Below are 21106 nucleotides of genomic sequence, written 5' to 3'. Positions count from 1 at the left end.
GCCCAACATGCTAAGAGTCCTGGACAACTACTCCAAGGTCTCAGGCATACAGTTCAGCAGGCAGAAGTCCTGCCTGTTCCCTCTAGCAGATTTAAGAGGCAGGAAGGTGGAGGACCTACCTGCTGTGGTAATCCAATGGCAACCGGACACATTTAGGTATCTGGGAGTCAACATACTGCACACACCAGAGCTGATGCACGAACACAACACCGAAGCTGCAATCAAGACACTACGCAAATCCACTAGCTTCTGGTCCAAACTCCCTTTATCGATGATTATTCTACGTAGTTTCCTCTAGTACTTTCAAAATGTGTACTACTACATCAAGGCCCCCTTCTTTTGTCTGCTCGAAACACTGATCCGAGGGTTCCTGTGGGGAGAAGGTAGACATAAATTAGCACTAACCACACTGACCCTACCCCACAGAGAAGGAGTTATCCAACTTCCGGATCTGGAAAAGTATTATCTAGCGGAACAACTCAGTTTCGCGGCCGGCTGGCTGTCAGACGAGGTCACCTCAGAAACAACACTATTCCAACACCTAGTGGCCCCACTACACTTAAGAGAACTCATCTGGGCCCCCCAGAATTACTTAAGCAATGCCCCTATGATAGTAACTCTAGGGAGGCAGATATGGCACAGAACCAAGACTCCTACACCTGGAACACGCATACTCACCCGAGATCCCGATGATATCAGACCTGTACAAGACAATGTCGGACTTTGCGAATATATTAGTCTCTAGGAAAGAAAAGGGGTCTACACATGGGGAGATTTGTATGAAAGCGGAACTTAGAGACTTCACCTCACTTCACACCACGGAGGGAATACCGGCATGCCAATTCCTGTGGTATCAGCGGATCAAGAGGGCCGCAAGAGCGAAATGGGACATGTGGCCAGAGGAACCAACAGAAAACCCCCTTGTAACACTGCTGTACAATCTGGGAGATGAATAGTGTCCAGAATATATAGCCAGCTGATAGATAAACCCAACCCCCGTGGCATTGCATTGAAGTCCAGATGGCAAACAGATTTGGGACAAGAAATTACAGACAGGGAATGGGAAAGGGCCCTGGCATTCCCCAAAGAAGTGTCTAGAAACACAAGATTCCGATTGATACAGTTAAATGTGCTATATCGCACATACGTGACTCCTAACAGGATGGCCAAGTTCAACAAGCAGGCTCACCCCACATGCACATGGTGCAACGCCGAACAGGCTGGACTGATTCATATGTTCTGGGAGTGCCCCAGGGTACGCTGTCTCTGGTCCAAGGTGGAACACACCTGCAAGAAGGCCGGGATAACGCCGTATTAATGGTCCCCTAAGGAATGCCTATTAGGCACTTACCCCAGACTGGCCAAAGTAAAGCATATTGCGGAATTCATGGACATGGCATGCATACTAACTAAAAGAACCATAGCTATGGCATGGAAAAAGGCTAATGGTCCACAGTACGCTTCATGGTATAGGGAGTTGGAAAGATGAGTAGAAGCTGAAACTACAGCATGGGAAGATGGTGTATCCAAATCCACAGATGGAGCAAGTGTGTCATTCGATGCATGGAAAGCCCTGACCTGGACCGTATTCCACCCATCAGATGATATGCCCCCCTGAACAGAAAGCCTGATTGCCAAACGCAAAGCCAATATAGACAGAACCACTTGGGATGCAAAGGCCTCCCCGCTTACGAGGCGCCACCACCCTCCCTCTTTCCCTCCCTCCCTCCGACCACCACACCCTCATTCCTCCCAGGCAAGAACTGAAACCACCCTATATATGGAGACAGTTACTGTTTGTTTTGTTAAAATACTTGTTATACTTTTGTTTTGACAAGCATGCATTCGGGCAACATATGTTGATAACATGCTGTAAATGTGATTACAAGAAATACCAATAAAGACATTTTAAAATAAATCAATGGTAAGTTTGAGCAATTTCCGTATATACCTTAAACAGGAATGGATGTTGGCAACGTAAATAGGAGTGGGTATCTGACACATGGAGATACACACCAACAAGACGTTTGAAGTTTAAATATATAGCATTTTTCTGAAAACAAAGAATATACTGCAAACTGCCGCTTATAAAATAAACATTTCTAACAAGTTAGGAAGGCGAAAGAGCATAGGGGACAGAATAGTAACATTTGACCCTTCCATTTCTGATTGATTGTACATTTTCTAATTGGATCTAGCTGTAACCAACGACTACTATACATACTCATGTCAGAAATTCATGTACCTCATGAAGAGTTGATGAGACCGTTTTTTGAAGAATAGGGATAAACTCTTCCACAGGAGAATATGCGTTAGGTGCTAAAACCTGGTAAAGGCTTAGTTTCTTGCCTGTAAAGAAAAAAAGAACAAGAACATTATCATCCCCGCAGGTGTACATAATTTAATTGCAACATCTTCAAGACAATTATACGCAACAATAGTAATGCACGTGTTTGATATGGCAATTTCAGCTGTTCAGCCATTTCTGTGTAGAAAAGACAGGTGGCTCCAATCTCATTGGAGGAGAAGATAAACATAGGAGATAACAGCTAGTGGCTGGGGCTCTGCTTGATGTTTTAAATGTGGCTGTAGGAAATTTGTCTTAGATATAGGCATCACTGTATTAGGTTTCCGGTAAGGGAATGGTAACAAAGAAGAAAGTGACTGCAGCACCTCGAATTTCATTACCAAAGGACATACATAGAGGACTTAGCAGCCAATATAAGATACTTGAACACTGTGATGGGTAATTTGCTTGAGTGAAGAACCTACACTGTGGAAGTTAACTAACACAGTAAGCTACCATGTAAAAGATTACATTATTTGTTTAGATGCTAGAAGTGATACATATGAAAATGCATTCCGCCCCATGAGTACCATCAATTCCCTAAGCACAGGCTAAGGGCCATGATTCATCACTGTATTAGAACTCTCAAGATGATTTCAGGGTCTGTAGACAATTGGCAGTGGTACATAGGATTGGGAAATATTTCCATCAGGAAAAGGCAGTCGTGGTAATGGGAGTTGGGGGTTAGAAATGATGTTTGTTTTATTTCCTTAATTGACAATACCCAGACAAAGGAAGGTTTCCCAAGCCAAGCCTGAGAACACAATTAGAGGCAGTCTGGGTTAGAATCGTGTAGGGGTAGTTGGAATGTTTAGGCATTCTAAACAGCCTTTCATCAAAACTGCTGGTTGACCAGGACCTGTTTTTAATGGGCTCCTCAGAAGAGGACCAGCAGGAAGAAAAGGAAGTAGTAAAAGCATGAAAGAAAATAAGTGACTTTAGGACTACAGTCAATCTTAGTAACATTGGGTGTGCAGCGTATAAAAGTGTATTCTTAAGTTATTTAAGTTCTGGAGCTTTTTTATTCACCTCCTCATTCACCACAAGGTTTAAAAGTATAATACAGCTTAGCTTTGAACAAATAGTCACTCGCAGGCTGTTAATTCAGTCTCGGTAATGCACAGAAGGGCCACCATTTTGCTAAAAGGGTGTGCTCCTTTTTTCAGCATTTCTTTGTGTTTACTATTTCTGATGTCTTACCCTGCCATTCTAGGTGGGAACTACCTCAGAGGCGGTTTAGTCTTTGGCAGGAATCCTGTAGATCCCCCGCCCAAGCTCCAGAGTGTCTGGAAAGGCAGGAAGCGAGGGAGGAGTCCAAAACTCAGCATCCCTTTGGATTTCACTTTGCCTGATAAGAACAAACACCTAGTGGGAGGATGGCTGTCCTGATTGGACAGCCAGACCGCCCCTTGCTTTAAAATGCAGGGAGAGAATGCAGAAGTTGTGCTGTAGTTCCTGATAAAAACTCTGAATCTGGAAGCTACTGACAAGTCGACCACTGGAGCTGAAACCGAAGAGGAAGATGAAGAAACGACGACCACAGAGCCTGCTGTGTAACCAGGGCCTGCTGTTACATTTCCTTCCAATTGACCTGGGGATCCCAAAAAAGGACTGTCCGACCAAGAGCATGGTGAGATCCACTAAACTCAAGATGACCTGTATTTAGAGCCATCCCATGTCGTGCTGCGACCTTGCAAGGCTGCAATAGCCCAATACCGTGAGACCTTGAGCCAGTGTGTGGTGCACGGTCTTCCAAATGGAGCCGAAACTTTGGTAGCATCCTGCAGGACCGCCAGCGAAGTGAATCGAGGCCGAAATGTCCCCTCAACAGAGTGGTGGCCCTTGCAATTGACGAGAATCTGAACAGCGATATTCAATCTTCTTCTGGCTCCGGAAAGGCCCTTCCAGTGTCCTGTCTTCATTATAAACGGATTCAGCAAACAGTTTTTTGGCTGCAGATCCTGAAGTCTTCTTGCTGCAACTCTTCTACTGTGCTAAGTTACTGTGTGGCTGGGATATTTACTTACCTTAAGCATTTGGGCCTCATCACGAGTAAGGCGGTAGCCCTTAAATGAAGCAGTAACTGGTATTACCGCCCCATTTAAGGGCTGGCCCTATCACGAGTTGGGCGCTAAATGAGCTGTTTTACCTCCAGCTTTTTTCTGGAGGTGAAAATATCCCTGTTTTCGGCGGTATTACAGCCAGCTGTATTAGCCCGCAGTATTAGCGCCGAAAATGCCTCATTGGATCCAATGGACCCAATCGGGAATGGGGATTTACTGTTAACGCCCAACCCGTGACCCAGTGGTAATGCCGGCAGACCGGTGGGTGCTAAGACTATTACAGTCGGAAGGTATTACAGCCGGGATACAGCCCAACTCGTGACACGTCCCTTTGTGATTTCTGTAAAGCTTTGGGGTGTTCTTGTGATTGGGAGTCCTCTCATTCAGTCGAGGCCCACTAATGGAATCTTCCTAAGGTGTCTTCTCTGAAGTTCCTGGACCCAAACTAAATCTAAAGTGAAATACCTACTTGTTTGAAAAGACTTCCTCAGGAACTCTGACTTTTGCTGCAACAGAACCCTCTTACCCTGCCTACAGCTGGCACCTAGACCACTACTCTCTTCTGCCTGTGAGTGAACTCCTGCAATAGACTAGGGAAGGACTGGAGAAGTAAAGGATTCCGTCTTGAAAAGAATAACAAGTGTTTGAAAAGTACTTGCTTGTGAAAGAGTTTGTTGGTAACTGTAACTCAGAGTGAGCAGTTACAAAGGTTCCTACTTTGAATGTGTGTTGTGCCATTCTGAAAAGTATATGTAATGTTATTTTACTAACCTGTGAATTGGTTATGCCTTGTTCCCAAAAGTAATGCCGTTGGCTTCACTAACTATTTCTTTTAGAGAATATGTGTATACGTTTCCCAACTGGGTCTTGCATCCCCTGACTTGCTGTATAGCCTGTTTACAATTAGTCTGCCTTACCTACCTAGTTTATCATTGAGTCATTTATAAAGTATAACATTGGGTTTTGCTTTCCCTGGTCTGTCTTACACAGATGCTCAACAGTCTTAGGTTTATACCTACCTTTAAGTTGCTGATAGATCCTTTAAAAGGTATACAGGTTTTACTTACCTTGAGTTAGCTGTGTGCCATCCTAAAATGAGTTATAGCTTACCTCAATCTGTGTTGCACTGATCTGAAAATCAACTGTAATAGTATATTACAAAATTAGGTTTTGCCTGCCTAGAATAGCTGTGTGCCATTTTTTGTTATCATGTAAACTTTACTAAGCACTTTTCATTATGCACCAAGCACCAGTAAATTATACATCGGTCTTATACAGAAAAGATATAATTCCTCAACTTGGTTCCAGTAGTACTCATGGTGAATCATAACCGAAGATGAACATGAAATAAGTGCCTTGCATTGAAGTTAGAAAAATGTAAAGAAAATAAAAATAGAAATAGAGGAAATGGCGCAAAAATACTCATCAATTATAACACATAAAAAAACTCCTACAACTGCAAGTTTTAGTGACTTCTGGGGCCGGCTGCCTGCGATGAGTCGCATACTGTAACTTATAGCAGTGAAAATGATGCCATCTCATGGGCCCTATGATGGATATTGGGGCTATCATGCCCGCTTACATATGTGATTAATGGGGACCAGTCAGCTAGGTATTGCGGCATATGCTCCTGCATTGCCCCATCGATTTTGCTCATGGCAGCCACGTACCAAACTTGTGTCCACCATTCCCTAATATCTAGTTCACCCTGACTCTTCCAGTGCTTTTCTATGACCAGTCTTGCCGCCACCAAAAAGTGAGTGACCAAACGAGAGCCTCTGGCACTCAGTGTGTAATGGCCCTTAATAACACCAAGGGGTCCAGTTCAAGTTCGAATCCACAAACCTCTTTGATTTGGGTGACCGCTTTTTTCCAGAACCCTTGGATTTGGGGGCACACCCACCACATATGAATGAAGGAGCAAGGGGACGTCCCACACCGCCAGCATTGGGGGAGGGGGGGGGCGAGTTGTGGATTCATTTTGTGCAACCTTTCTGGGGTCAGGTACCACCGGAACAGTATTTTAAAACAATTTTCTTTGAGCTGAACCGCCTGAGATGCCTAACCCACCCATGTCCAGATATTGTACTGTGTTATCTCATCAATGAACCTACCAACGTCCTCCTCCTATTTAGACATGTACCCGTGTGGGGCTTAAATCTACTGGAGTTCAACACCCTATATAGGGATGCAAGTGTTGCTACTGGAGGGTTTCCTATAAATAAATCTTCACAGATTGTTGCGTCACGCGTCCCCTGGGTTGTTACACTTGATCGGGATAGCCAATGTCTCAGCTGGATATATCTGTATCTGTCGGTGTCGCTGACCTGAAAAATCAGTTTGCATTGGTCAAAGGTGAGAGGAGGTTATCCCGAAACAACGACCCCAGCCTGTACAGCCCACCTTCACACCACCAAAGGAGCCGCCCTCTACATAATCCCAGGGCAATCTTGCCATTTCCCCATATCCCTGTCATAGGAGAGGGGAAGGTAGTGGTAGCATACAGTTGTGCGGCTTTGTCCCAGTACTCCAGTGTAGTGTTTGTTGTTGAGATCCCTTGCCCACCCATTCTTCTTGCTCTTGGGGAGAACCAACACCAGTGATGTATGGGGGACCCCAGGGCCTCCTATTCAATGGCGACCCAGTGCTTTGGGTTGTTCTCAGTGGCTTGACTCTCTAGGACGGGCGCAATTTGAGCAGCAAAGAGGTACCTTTAATATCGGGTACCGCCAATCCCCACGCTACCCTCGCTGTCATAAGCATAGGTCTGGCAACTCAGAGACTTATTTGACCATATGAATCTAAAAATATGTGTCTGCAGTTCTTTCAGTGCTGCACTAGGGATCCAAATTGGTAACAATTGAAATGTGTATAACCATCTTGGCAATACGGTCATCTTAATCGCCATTATTCTGCCCAACCAGGAGATTTCGGAAGTACCCCATTTCACCAAATCATGCTTGGCCCAGCAAACAGCAGCAGAATATTCGCTGCATAATAATCAGTATATTTTGCTGTAAGGTGAACGCCCAAGTATTTCAGAGAATGGGAAGCCCATGAAATTGGAAAGCTGGATTTCAGGCCCTCCACCATCTCCCGTGATTCCGTTATGTTAAGGATCGTAGATTTCGAATAATTGACCTTGAAACCCGAGACCTCCCGAAATCTGTCTAGCAAAGAAATGATATGAGGCAAAGATTTTAGGGAGTCCCACATGTAAAAAAAGAAGTCGTTGGCATGGAGCGCCAGCTTATGGTGGTAGCCTGCCACTTGTACTCCGAGAATATCCCTCGAGGAGCGCAATAAACAGGCCAAGGGTTCCATTGCTAGGGCGAAGAGGAGGGGAACAGACGGAATTGTACGATCGGACCGAAAAAAAAGTCTGAAAAATGCTACCACCAAAGGTTCGAACACCAAAAGTTCGAACCTTTGGTGGTAGCATGGATTGAAGGTAAGTTAAAAAAAAGACTGCGGGGGTGACACCGCCGCAACACTCTCCTCACCATACTATACAGTATAGTAGTATAGTGAGCGGGGGTTGGAGGGGACACTCCCGCTGCACACCCATTAAATAAAAAAAAATAAAAAACGGGCTGCGGGGGTGTGGTATAGTGAGCGGGGTTGCGGGAGATACCCCTGAAGAAAAGATAAGTAGGGTATGTTTCTGTTGGGGTGTGGGTGGGGGTGGTGTTGTGGGTGTGTTGTTGGTGGGGGTATGGGTAATGTAGTGATTTGTAATGTTTGTTCGCATGGGAAATTTACGCACCTTTGGTGGTGCGTACATTTCCCATGCAAACTTTTCTGTCACAGACTTTTCCGTGACGGAGGGATCATGCAGATCCCAACAGACACCCCTGCCGGGTCACCCTTCGCAAGTTGACTGGGCTCGACAGGACCACATTTACCTTGATCCAGGCAGAGGGGAGGACAAAATCAGCCAATACAAGTTTACTAAACCGCGGGCCAAACCCAAACCCTATGAGTACCTTTGATAAGTATCCCCAATCTACTCCATCGAACGCTTTCTTAGCGTCGATTGAGAGAAGACCTACCGACTGATTATGTTGCCGCACCCAGGCCGAGATATCCACCATCCGACGAATGTTATCGAATGCTTGGTGGCCAGGAACAAAACCTGTCCGGTACATCGCCACTACTCCAGGGAGTACCACCGCCAAGCGTGTAGCTAGTACTTTTGAGAATATGAGGGCATCATAAATTAAGACTGCTATAGGACGGTAAGAGGAGCATAATGTGGGGTCTTTCCCAGGTTTATTGAGCAATATTGAGCAATGTTAATGCCGGTTCCACCCATTGATGGCGTAATAGACCCGGTCTCCATGAAGGAGTTCATCACTTCCGCCATATGGGGAGCAAGGACTTTGGAAAATTTCTTGTAAAACAGGACCGTGAACCCATCAGGGCCTGGAGCTTTATTCCTGGGGAGGGCACAAATAGCTTGTGTGACCTCCTCTGTTGTTATGGGCGATTTCACTGTCTGCTTCTGTATGAAACGCGTCCTGCTGTGGGCCATTGAGAGGATCTCAATGGCCCACAGTGGCGTCCTGCTGCATGCAGTTCCGTGTAATACTGTGTCAATATGTCAATTTTAGCCGGTTCCTCATCATGTAGCTGGTCTTGGGTGTCCATCAGGCCCCCAATTGTAGTGTTGTTCCTCTGGGCCTGAAGCTTATAAGCTAGCACGTGGGAGGCCTTATTCGAGGTGCTATAATAGAAATGTTTCCTCCTGAGAAGCTTATGGGAGATGTCATCTGCCCACAACGGTTTTTTGAATTCCGCCCTCGCCACATGCAACTGCCTGTACGTTCTCCTCATCCAGTCCACCTTATATTCAGCTTCCCAATCCTTAACTATCCCCTCTACCCGAACCCATTGGGCTGTAAGGACTCTTTTCCGAGCTAAAGCTAAGCTGATCAGTTCCCCTCACCGTTGGTTTTAGAGCCTCCCATACCCTGGTTAGTGATACCTCTCCCGTAAGGTTCTCTTGGAAATATTGGGTGAGCCTCTCTGTGATGGAGGCACATATTGCTTGATCCACTAATAAAGAGTCATTCAACTTCCATCCCATGGATTTCCTACCTCCCAGCCCATACCCGTCTATTTGCAAAGTAATGGGGGAGTGGTCGGATACCAATGCTACTTCTATGGTGGCGGAAGATATTCCCGGGAGGGGTCTATACACCAAGAAAGAAATCGAGTCTGGAATAATTTCAGTGGACGTATGGGAAATGCAGGTAGTCTCGCTGTTGGGGTTGCAGGTGTCTGCATATTTCCACCAAACGCATGTCCCCTATAGCTTTTTTGAGAGAAACCGCTTTAGCCACCTTAGTGGGGAGCAGTGGTCCTGTTTGGTCAACCATCCCCTCTAGGAACACATTAAAGTCCCCCATCACAAGATCTCCCCTTTGAAATTGTGCAATATGCGGGAATAGGTGAGTGGAGAACTGATCTTGGTGTTGATTAGGGCCATATACAGATACCAAGGTGAAATCCCTGCCCGCTCATCGTAAGGTCAACCCAGTATATCTGCCTAAGGGATCTTTTAGGACCTTTCCGCATTCAAAGTGAAGGGAACCAGCTATAAGGATTGTGACCCCCCCCTTTTTTCTGGGTGGAAGAAGCAAAATATTGGTGGGAGAACCAACAGGACCTTAGCCGCGGCCAGTCTCGCTGTAAAAGGTGGGTCTCCTGGATTAGGGCTATGTCTGCTTTCAGATCTACTAGCTTAGTTAACACGCTTTTCCTTTTCCTTTGTGAATTCAGCCCCTGAACATTCAGGGACACAATCTTCACATCAGTCATCCCCTTCCATCACTATGTCTGCAGCCCCTGGCCATTGTACATAACCCTCCATTGCCCTTGCTCCCCCTGTTTCCAAGCTCTTCCGTGAGCGCCCCATTCGCGGCAGACTACTATTTCACACCTAGTCTGTTCTCTGTGTTGTCCTCTTCTGAGCAGCACCATAATAAAAAAATTAAAAGAAAGCAAGAAAAAATAACTCAGAACCTTAACAACCCCATATTGGGTGAACATCGGGCCCATCGCCTGATGTAGGGCGTACTCTGCTAGTGCCATTATAGTCGCATAAGTTTGCTTTTGAATCGGCTAACCACTCCAGGGTTGATTAATTCATCACCAGCGTCCAAACAATTAAGTCCCAGTGTTTCATCTCCCTGCGGAGCCCACTGCAATCCTGCCTGATGGGGTCTTGTCTTCTCTCCAATTTACAAAATGAAGTAGACTCCAGCCCAGATAACACCGGGTAGACTACAGTAGGGAAGCGCTGCCCAAATTTGGAGTTGGCTTCAAGCGCCGGCCCCCTCCTCCCCTGCAGGGTTGTGTCACGTTCTACAGTGCCATTGCCAATGAGACAGCAATAACGGGTGGGCAATCTCACTTCACACCCCTGGTGTAGCGATCAGTCACTAATTCTAAGGGTGCCGTGCATACAGGGTGGACATCGGCCAAGATCCGCCTTCAAAAATGGTGATCCTCTATATCTGTTAGGAAGAGACCACCTGGTTCCCTCTGCCTGGTCTATGCCTCTAGGCTCGCCTCTCCATTCCTTCTCTGCAATGAGGGCCGAGCCATCAAATGCTAAAAGCACTGGATTCCATCAAGGAGGGAGACGTACCCCCTGTTGCAGCTGCTGCTGCTCCACCGTTCGGGGACAGCGCCTCAGCCCACTGGCTTGCTGCACCCCGCTGGGAGTCTCTGGGATTGGCAGGCCTCTGCCAGCTGCTGGGGGCAGGGGGGCATGAGCAGCCTGTCCCTCCGCTACCCCCTGGGAGACAGGAGGCCAGATACCACTCCTACGAGCCCAGACGCGGCGTGGCAGCTGCCCTCCCGCTCTCATGGCGTGTCTCATCGCTGCTACCGAAGGGAGGATCTCTGCACTCCCACCTGGAGGACCTCGATCAGTGGCGCTGTACCTGCTTGGACTCCCGGTCGTGTCTGGGATCACTGCTGTCAGGAATGACTGGGCTGGCTCCTATCCCGTTCTCCTTGGCGCGGCTGCCATTTTGCCGCTCTCCAAAGCCACGGTATGGGGCAGTGAGTCTGCCTTCACCACGGAGCCATTCCGCTTCCACCTCTCTCAGGATTTCACGATTTTTATTGACCTTGTGTTCATTTTCCTAGCGCTCGGTTCCCAGCTGCTAATCGGTGCACTTTGGAGGCTGATTTTGCCATTTATGCTATGCAGGGCTGAGGAGCTAACAGGCTCACACCTCCATCAGCCACCAGCCAGGCCACGCCCCTCAGCTGTGTGCCATTCTTAAAAAGTGTTCTGCAGGTGTAGCTGACCTTGGTCTGCCTGGTGCAATCCTAAATTAGTGTAAAGAGCTCTTATCTCAATCTGTGTTCCACCTAGCTGAAAAGCAACTGTAATTGTATATTACACCGAAAGGTTTTACTCGCATAGTATACCTGTGTTATCCTCAAAGTAGTTATAGGTATATACTGTTCCTTGAATCTGTGTTCCACTGTTCAGAAAAGTATCCTGGTAACAGGGTTGGTTGATTATGTGATTTCTTTGCGGAGTATCACTGCATAACTAACAGGGTCTACTATTCTTATATTACTGAAAGTAATAAAAAAGTAACTATAGGTTTTAATCCCAATGAATAGGTGTGTCCTATACTAAATGTAATAAGGTTTGACTTACCTAGAATTACTGTTAAGTATTCTAAAGAAGGTTTATGCTTTGGACTGTGTACCTTCAAGCATTGTGTTGGGTTTTCATAATGTGTTTATGGCTCTATAACCAGTACTTACCCCAAGACTTAACTTGTCCTGCTTGTATTTATAATAAACCTTTATTTTTTTTATACTACTTCTGGTTGTAAGTGTTTCTATTGAATCCTTGATATACTCCAGGTTCATTGTACTTTCGTACGGCCCCTTCTCCCTCCTAAGATAAGCCTGGCTGCTTTGTCTATGCTACCATATACTCAGGTGGTACAGCCTTATACTAAGAGTGGAGTCTTGTACTGTCTCAGTTGAATGGTTTTACTAAGCCCTTAATTGGACTTCAGAAAAACTGTCCGAATAGTGTCTGAAATTTCTTTGAATTTGCACGGTTGGCATTGTGCGTGCTGAATGCTGTAGAGACGACGCTGGCTCTGATTATGACACCCAGTGCTTAGGTTCATTGGCTCAAACACTTGTGGCCTGAATTGGAAGTGGTGCATAGTAGGAAGGCCAGGCATTGTTATCAATATGCAGGCGACAATAACGTAGTGCGTGTGTAAAAAAGGGATGCAAGCCAGCGATAGAACTGCTGTTAAAAAGGCTACAAGCCTATTTGAAACCTTGTCTGTGGCAGTAATCCGGGTTGGCACCATTTTGGGAATGCTTCACCATGGAATAAAATAACAAATCAACAATAGAAGAAAAAGACATTTTAAGAAGAAATAAAGCTTTAGTAGAAACTATGAACTTGAATTGTACAAAGTGAAGAAACATGTAAAAAGTTACTTGTAATAGGAACAGCAGAGCAGAACAAATTACTCACCCCTGGGAATGATCTTTCTAATGGATGTTCCTCCCACTGATTCCCCATCTTTGATATATTTGTATCCTGCCTTCCAGTCTCTGAAAATGTTTGTGCCCCAGCAGAGGGCACTGTGCGGCATTGTTATCGATGTCCCTCGGCGGTTACCATTCCCTCGTCGAGACGAGACGTCAATGATAGTATACATAGCATACGCTGAGCCTGTTGCCTCAGTTCCTAGTTTTTCCTCTTTCTGCTCAACCGTCTTGTTGAATTAAAATACTCCTGTAACGGCCCAGATCAGGGGCCTAGTTCTCTACTGTGAGCCGCGGAGAGGGATGTCAGGGAGACGTCATGCTATGGTGGCGCGACAGATGGGAATCTGCAACAACCAAAGACTGGGGGAAGGATGGACGGAGAGCTGCCACATCCTGGACTGCCAGAGATGCCCGACGGGAAAAGGCTGCAACATGAAGAGCAGCCACAGCATGAAGAGGAGTCAGAGGCATAGCCTCATGCATGGAGGGCTATCCCTGCGAGGGGGCGTCACCCAAACAGTGGCGAATATCAACTTCCAACCAAGTACAAAGGGAGAAAAGCAGAGCACGACGGACCTCAGTGTACAGACGGCAAGGAGACATTTAAAACAAAACCCAGACAACACTGGAAATAAAACCCCAAAGAGGGACAGCCTGTTCCCTTACCTGGAATGCGTGGCAGCTAAACCACACTGAGGGTTAGAAAAGGGGCACGACCGATAGAGACAACCCTCATCAACCCTCGCAGTGGGTGAGAACTTTGTAGACCATCAGTCAATCAGCTGGTCAGAAAGCATATTGAGCTGAGCGCTCATTTCTGACTTCTGTGCGCAGCCAGCTGACCCAGGTTTGAATCTCGGCGGGGCAAACTCAGCCTTTCATCCTAACAAGGTCGATAAATTGAACACTAAGCGGTAAGTAATGATATCAACGGTTATTACAGCATTTTGATGCCCTCGGGTGATCTAGCACAATATAAAAACTGATATTTTTAATCAGGAGTGTTCATGGGATTTGAAGCAACAGTATCTGATCGCTGATGGTTGTTCATTCATTCTCTTCCCAGACATCAATGGAGGAAGTTGTGTGGGACGAACAGATGTATACCTGGGCATATTAAGAGAAAAACAACACAGGACAAAGGAATCCCAGGCAGATATGGGAATTAGAAGAAGAGAAGAGTAGGAAAAACGGACTACGATGAATTTTATTGTGGTATGAGTGAGAACATAAATAAAAGAAATGTAATGAACCATCTCCGGCCTAATTGTGTTAGCAGTATCTCACAAACTGCATGGGTGTTGAAAGAAAAAAGTAATACAAAATTCACCCACAGTCAGTGGGGGAGAATGGGAAGGTGATGAGGAATCTGTGGGAGGAACATCCGTCAGAAAGAACATTACCAGGGTTAAGTAATTTGTTCTCCTAATGGATAGTAGACCCCCATAACAATTTTAGAGCTGGAGGTAGGAGAAGTGGATTTTTTGTGGATTCTGAATAACAGATAATATTGAGCAGAACTGTTCTTCCAAAGCGAGTGTCCAGGTCCGACGGCATATCTAAGCAGCAATGCTTTGAGAAAGTGTGGAGTGAAGACCAAGTTGCAGCATTGCAAATGTCCTGCACTGGTACACCTCTTTGGAGAGCCAAAGGTTGATACTCATCTGGTGAAATGGGCTCTTAGATTTCCAGGGACATCTTTTCCAGCAATGGAGTAGCACTCTGAAATGCATAGGATGATCCAATGTGATAAGAGTTTGTTTGGTCATGGCTTGGCATAACTTGTGGCCAGTGTAGCCAATAAATAGTAGGTCATCCTGTCTGACATTTGCCATTCTAGAAATGTAGAAGCTAAGAGCCCTTTTCGGGTCAAGCCTGTGTGACCTCTCTTCATCCTTAGAAGGGTGAGGAGGTGAATAAAAACCTGACAGTGTAATCATCTGTGCCAGATGAAATTCAGACACCACTTCGGGTAGTAAGGAGGAGCAAACCTTCAAACCTACCATCTCATTGGAGAATATAGTAATAGGTGGTTTGCATGACAAGGATTTCAGCTCACTCACGCTATGAGCAGAGGTTATGGCTACTAAAAAGATGCTTTTCAAGGTTAATAACCTGAGAGGATAGGAAAGGAGAGGTTCAAATGGCGCTCCCATTAATAAAGTAAGTGCCAGGTTCAAATCCAAGGACGGAAACAGGAAAGGGACCAGTGGGAATAAATTGGTCAGTCCTTTCATGAATTGTATGACAATTGGCATCTTAAAGTAAGAGCCCTATTCTGGAGTGCGTTTAAAAATAGATGATACCCCCCCAAGTATCCCTTAACAGTAGCCACCAAAAGCTAGGGCAAAGTGCAGTAAAAAGAAAAAAGCACTGAAGATGTATTGCAAGAGAAAGGATCTATATCTTTAGCTCCACAACCGCTGCAAAACATGTTCCAAAGGCAACGGTATAATGCCTTGGTTGCTGTCTGTTAGCCAAAAGCAACACCTCCATAACATCTTCCAGGAGGTCTCGATCTTTATATCTTAGCCTCTCAGAAACCAGGCGTGAAGGTTCGGTTTTCTGATTCCTGGGTGAAGAAGACTGCCTCTGTCTTGTGAGAGTAGGGCCACTCTCTGGGGAAGACTGAATGGAGGGCAGATGGACATGTCTAGAAAGTCTGGGTACCACATCCTCCTGGCCCAATCCAGGGCAGTCAGTAGCATGGATTCCACAAAGTTCCTCAACCTCCTGATGACATGAGGGATGACGGGAATGCGTATGAGTGTAAATTCCCCATCCACTGGGAATGCTTCCCACAGAGCTCTTCTCTGAGGAAATTCCCTGGAGCAGAACAGGTTGCACATCCTGTTGGTACTGGAGGCGAACAGATCCGCTTGAGGGATTCCCCAAAAGCAATGATCTCTAGAAGGACTTCCTGAACTAACTGCTGAGATCATGCTCTGCCTGCTCAGAGCATCTGCCATCGTATTCTCTTCCCCAACTAGGTGAACAGCCGATAGAGAGATCCCAATTTGTAGAGCCCAAAACTAGAGCTGCATTGCCTTTTTGCACAGTGGTAGTGACCCTACACCTCTTTTGTTGAGGTAATGCATGGCCACTGTGTTGTCCATCATTATCAGGACATGCTTTCACTGGATGAAAGGCAAAAAGGCAGTCAGCGCCAGTCTGATCGCCCTCAGCTCTAAAAGGTTTACAAGTAGTCTTGATTCTGCAGGGGACCAAAGTCCACTCATTGTCAGATGGCTCCCGTGAGTGAAGCATCCATGACTACAGTTATCTCCGGCCATGGTTGCCAAAAGGGTTCCCCTATCATCACGTTCTCTTTGATGGCTCACCACAGTAGGTCTTGTGCAACCTTGCTCGGAACCTGAAGGTTTGTCATCCTGCCTGAGAACTGTGACCATTGGGAACGGAAGGCCCACTGCGGGGACTCCATCCTTATGCAGGCTTCTGGCACCAGGAAAATGTAAGATATGTAGGATGCCATGAGGCCCAGCAACCTCAACGTCGAATGCCAAAAGATATTGGGCTTTCTGAAATGTTGTTACCATCTGCAAGATATGTTGAGCCCTCAACTCGGGAGGCAAAGCCTTCCATGAGGAAGAGTGCAGAACCGCTCCAAATAATTGAAGCTTCTGAGAAGGTGTCATCTGTGACTTCTTGATGTTGAGGGAGAAGCCCAGTTTGTGGAGGGAGTGACAGGTGCTATAGAGATGTCCCAGACCCTGTTCCGGAGAACAAGCGCTGATCAGGCAATTGTTTAAATAGGGAAAGATGTGAATCCCTCCCCTCCTTAGATTTGTTGTCACTACCACCATCAACTTGGTGAAGACCCTTGAAAGGCAGTACTCAAAATTGATAGTGAGAACTGCCAATGGCGAACCTCAGAGACTTTCTGTTCGTATCCAAAAGGTACGTCTTCCTTCTGTTCTTCCTCGAAGATGGACCCAAAGGAATTTTTAAAAAATGAGTCTTAGATTAGGGTTTGAATGTCGGAGCGGATTCCGAAGTCGACAAGGGAGCCTTCAACTTAGACTCTTTTTGGGACAACATACCTGATGTTTGTTGGGCGAGGAATCTGAAGACAACGAACAATGGCGTCATTTTTTAAGAGTTCTTGATGGGAGTCAGTCATTGATCTCGATCATTTTGAATGTTTGGTGCGCTTTTTGGGCCTTGGAGATTTATCTCCGGTGGAACTTCTAACTTTGGAGGATTTACTCTTTGAAGGTGTGAAAGATCGAGACTTTGGAACCAGCCAACCTAGGGTGAGCTTCGACCTTCTCTCCTTCAAGGCCTTACTGGTCATCGATTGGCAGGAGCCGCATTTGATGACTTCATGGTCTTCGAGAGGCACCAGAGACAAATCCTGTGCAGATCAGTGATCGACATCTTCGAATCACATTCCACACATCTCTTAATGCCTATTTTCGGCTTAGACATCGGGATATATCACAAAAAGAATTACGTTAGTCGATGAGAATCGCTGATGCGAGTCAAACCATCCTGAAAGCGTGTTGTGCATGCGGAAAAACAGAACTCAGGCATTGGGGGCAGTGCATGCTATTGATATTATCAACGTCACGTCGGGACATGGGAATGGCAACCGTCAAGGGACATTAATGACCATGAATGCCGCACAGCACCTTCTGCTGTCGAAAATGTTTCAGAGATTGCAAAGCAGGATACAAACATATCAAAGATGAGGAATCCGTGGGAGGATACAATCCATTGGAATAGTTCTATGCAGAGGCATATCAATAACAAGAGGTCCACAGGAGCCCTTACAGAGAAATTTCACCATTTCACATGAAACTACTATAGGCTTTCTGCAGAGGGGTCACAGGTGAAAATAATGGGTATAAAGGGGAAAAGAAATAGATCCAAAGAACCAGGTAATTTGAAAATGTATCTGTATTCTTATTTCATTCAAACAGGTCTTCCAGTCTGAAGAAGGTGAACTGACGCATTTCACCCTTACAGGCTTCCTCAAAGACTAACAATGTTCAATCAACCTTACGTTTTTTATTATAACATGAATCACGCCACCTATTTTCTTTTCCATTCACATGCAAGAACTGTATAATCTCTTTACTAACGGGTCGCCATCTTGAGATGTGTTGCAATGTTTGTGAAGGCACCCTTTCGCATTACAGTATATTAGTATACCTTTTAATAAACTGCATTGTGCCTTATTTTGCCTGTTATTTTAGATGTTAGACACAGACTCTATATTCAGATGTTGCTGTTCGTTCATGCTAGCATGGTATATATAATGTGATGAAATATATCAGTACCGTCCTGTATATTTGTTTAAGAAAGCTTGTACAACACAAACTGCACTGTGCGTTAGTTAAGATTAGAGAAGTGCCTAATATTTAAACCGTATTCGCAGTTTGTAATAATGCACATTTATAAATATAAAGGGCTAAGTATTTTTTTATTTAATTTCATTATTAGTTCATTGTGAGATGCACAGTGCACTGCGATTCCAAACCCCATGAATTGCAAACCATTTCAAAAGAAACATTGGTACTAGAAACTTTACGTCCTGTGAAGTGCACTGTGCATTACAGTCCCAGAGTCCATAAAGTGCAAAACAGTATGGTATACTTCAGTTTGTATAAACCCCATAAAATATGAAATTCATAACAATTCTTAAGCCTGCAGGAAATGCTTGCATATTATAAAATGCACAATGTATTGCAGTTCCAAACCCAATAAAATGCAACCCTTATCAACTCAGGGACTATAATGTTAATGTTGTAAAATATACAGTGGACATGGCCAAGGGCCCTGGCTAGAGGGCCCGATACAGATGTATAGTGGCGACGGCTCAAGGGTGTGGCAACTGGCCATGGACGAAGGCTGTCGCTAGTGACATGGTAGTGTTGTAAAATATTCAGTAGCTGGCTAGGTCGAAGGCCATGGCTAGTGGCCTGGTAGTGTTGTAAACGATATAGTGGGCACGGCCAAAGACCATAGGCCATGGCTAGTGGCTTAGTAATGTTGTAAAATATATAATGGACATGGTCAAAAGCGGTAGGCCATGGCTAGCGGCTCAGTAATGTTGTAAAATATACAGGAAATCGTTTGTGTTCTTATCTTGGTCCCTAGCCCACTTCCAACTCCCAAATTTGAGATGGTGACCTCGCCCCCCACCCCCTCGAGCCCAAGACCAATGCAGCTATCTATTGCATTGAAAAAGAAAAAAGATGGGGGCCTTCTCCTTTCTTAAAAGGCTCTCTGCTGCAATGCATGATGGGAGATATATATTACTTTAGAGAAGAGGGCACCCCCTCCCTGTCAAATATTTAAAAATTATTCGACAAAACCCCAAACCACAAAAGGATCACAAGTCAACACTTCATGTCCAAGTTGTTTCGGGCCTGGTCAAAATCCATCCAGCGGTTTTCGCTGTGTGGGTGACCAAACATTTCTTCGTCTATGGAAAAAAGAATGGGGACTAGGCCAAGCGTGCATTTTTGTTTTCTTAATAACTTTTCTTTTTCTTAACGGATCCTTCCCAGAATGTCCAGTCTGGGGAGGGTCCATACGTACAAAACACTTGAAATTCAGCGGGTGTGGGAACTGATAAACATCACAACTCGGCATCCTCCTGTTGATGTGCCCGAAGATGTTATTTTGTATGTCATTCTGAATCCATTCTGTGATATTATGTATGAGCTCATGGGCATTGCAATGGTGGGATGGGTGAGTTCATGGCCAGCAGCTTCAGGGTCCACTGCCTTTGCCAGTGGCCCACTAGCCACAGCCTTTGGACATGCCCACTGTCCATGTTGCTCCAAATATTTAAAAACGCATAGAGACTTAAACCGCAGCCTCAGGGTCTCGTCTTCGGCCACTGTACATGTGGCACCAATAATAAAAATGGCCCGTACCCCTCACCATAGTATTTCTGATCCCAACTCCGTGCAGGTTTAAAAGACTATCGGCAAGTCCCAGTGCTCCATAAAACTCTCAGCCGCAAAACACCATGTCCGATATATAAAAGTTAATCTCCACTGTTGCTTGTGGCTATAGGGCAGCATCTCCATAATAATAATAATAATAATAATAATAATAATAATAATAATAATATGTATGTTATGTTAGACACATTTATGGAGCGCACAAAAACCCGAAGGTACCCTGGCGCTTGGATGAATACATAGCTACCAATAACAAAGTAAAACAGATGTTTTGAGCAAACGCTGAAAAGTAAGGTGATCAACTGTCATCCGTAATGACAGGGGAGTAGCATTCCAGGCCTTGGTGGCAGCCACAGAGAAGGCACGGCTGCCCATGCGAGTCAGTCTAAACCAGGGGACCTTGCCCAGAAAAGCAGAGTGAGAGCAGAGACAACAGGCAAGTAGTAATGGGGGAAATGTTCTTGAATATATTCTGACCCATGGTCATTGAAAGCCCGATGTAACATACACAGGGATTTGAAAAATATCCTCTTTTCCACCGAAAGCCAGTGGAGCTGCCTCAACAGAGGGGTATTGTGGGCTCCAATAGGGGGCCAGAGGATAGCTCTGACAGCAGCGCTCTGCAGTAGCTGTAACCGATGAATCACATAGCGGGGCAGGGCAAGATATAGTGTGTTGCAGTAATCTAGACCACTCAGGACGAGTGCTGCTACCACCGGAGCATGACATTTTCCCGGTATAAAAAGGGAGGACTTTCCGGAGTATGCGCAGCTTAAAATGACCACTCTTGCATAGTGCCGCAACCTGGGCGTCCATCGCAAGAAAGGAGGAGATAACAACCCTCAAATTCTTTACGGATGCCACGGGAACTGGGAGAGGGCCAAGGGAGGCCGGCCAACAATCATTGGTCCAATAAAGAAGAGGCGAGGGGGTACCAGCCACCAGTACCTCTGTCTTACTACCATTTAGTTTGAGCCAATTTGGTGACATCCATTCCCCAACCTCCTGAAGACGCAACCTAAACTGACTGGCCGTATTGGCATGATTAAGGTCAAGCTAACCACAATTTGGGTGTCGTCGGCGTAGGAATAATAGTGGAAGCCATGGGAGTGAATGAGAGCCAGAAGATGCCGAATACACAAATTTCAAAGAATCGGGGAGAGAGCAGACCCCTGCAGAACACTGCAGGATAGTAAAAGGGGGCT

At 45.6% G+C, this 21106-nt stretch overlaps 1 protein-coding gene across 1 annotated transcript in view; it reads right to left on the bottom strand.

Moving 5' to 3' along the window:
• Positions 1-21106, bottom strand: part of VWA3A (von Willebrand factor A domain containing 3A) — a 2090411-nt gene that overhangs the window by 1482383 nt on the left and 586922 nt on the right. Inside the window, exon 14 of the mRNA XM_069645605.1 lies at positions 2246-2349. Within this exon, the coding sequence (XP_069501706.1) occupies positions 2246-2349 (104 nt within the window). The remainder of the gene's footprint in view (positions 1-2245; positions 2350-21106) is intronic.

Source organism: Ambystoma mexicanum, chromosome 2p (assembly GCF_040938575.1).
Source record: "Ambystoma mexicanum isolate Mex_15411 chromosome 2p, UKY_AmexF1_1, whole genome shotgun sequence".
Classification (NCBI taxonomy): domain Eukaryota; kingdom Metazoa; phylum Chordata; class Amphibia; order Caudata; family Ambystomatidae; genus Ambystoma; species Ambystoma mexicanum.
Note: the sequence above shows the minus strand (reverse complement) of the source record. Positions and strands in the feature narration are given on the sequence as shown.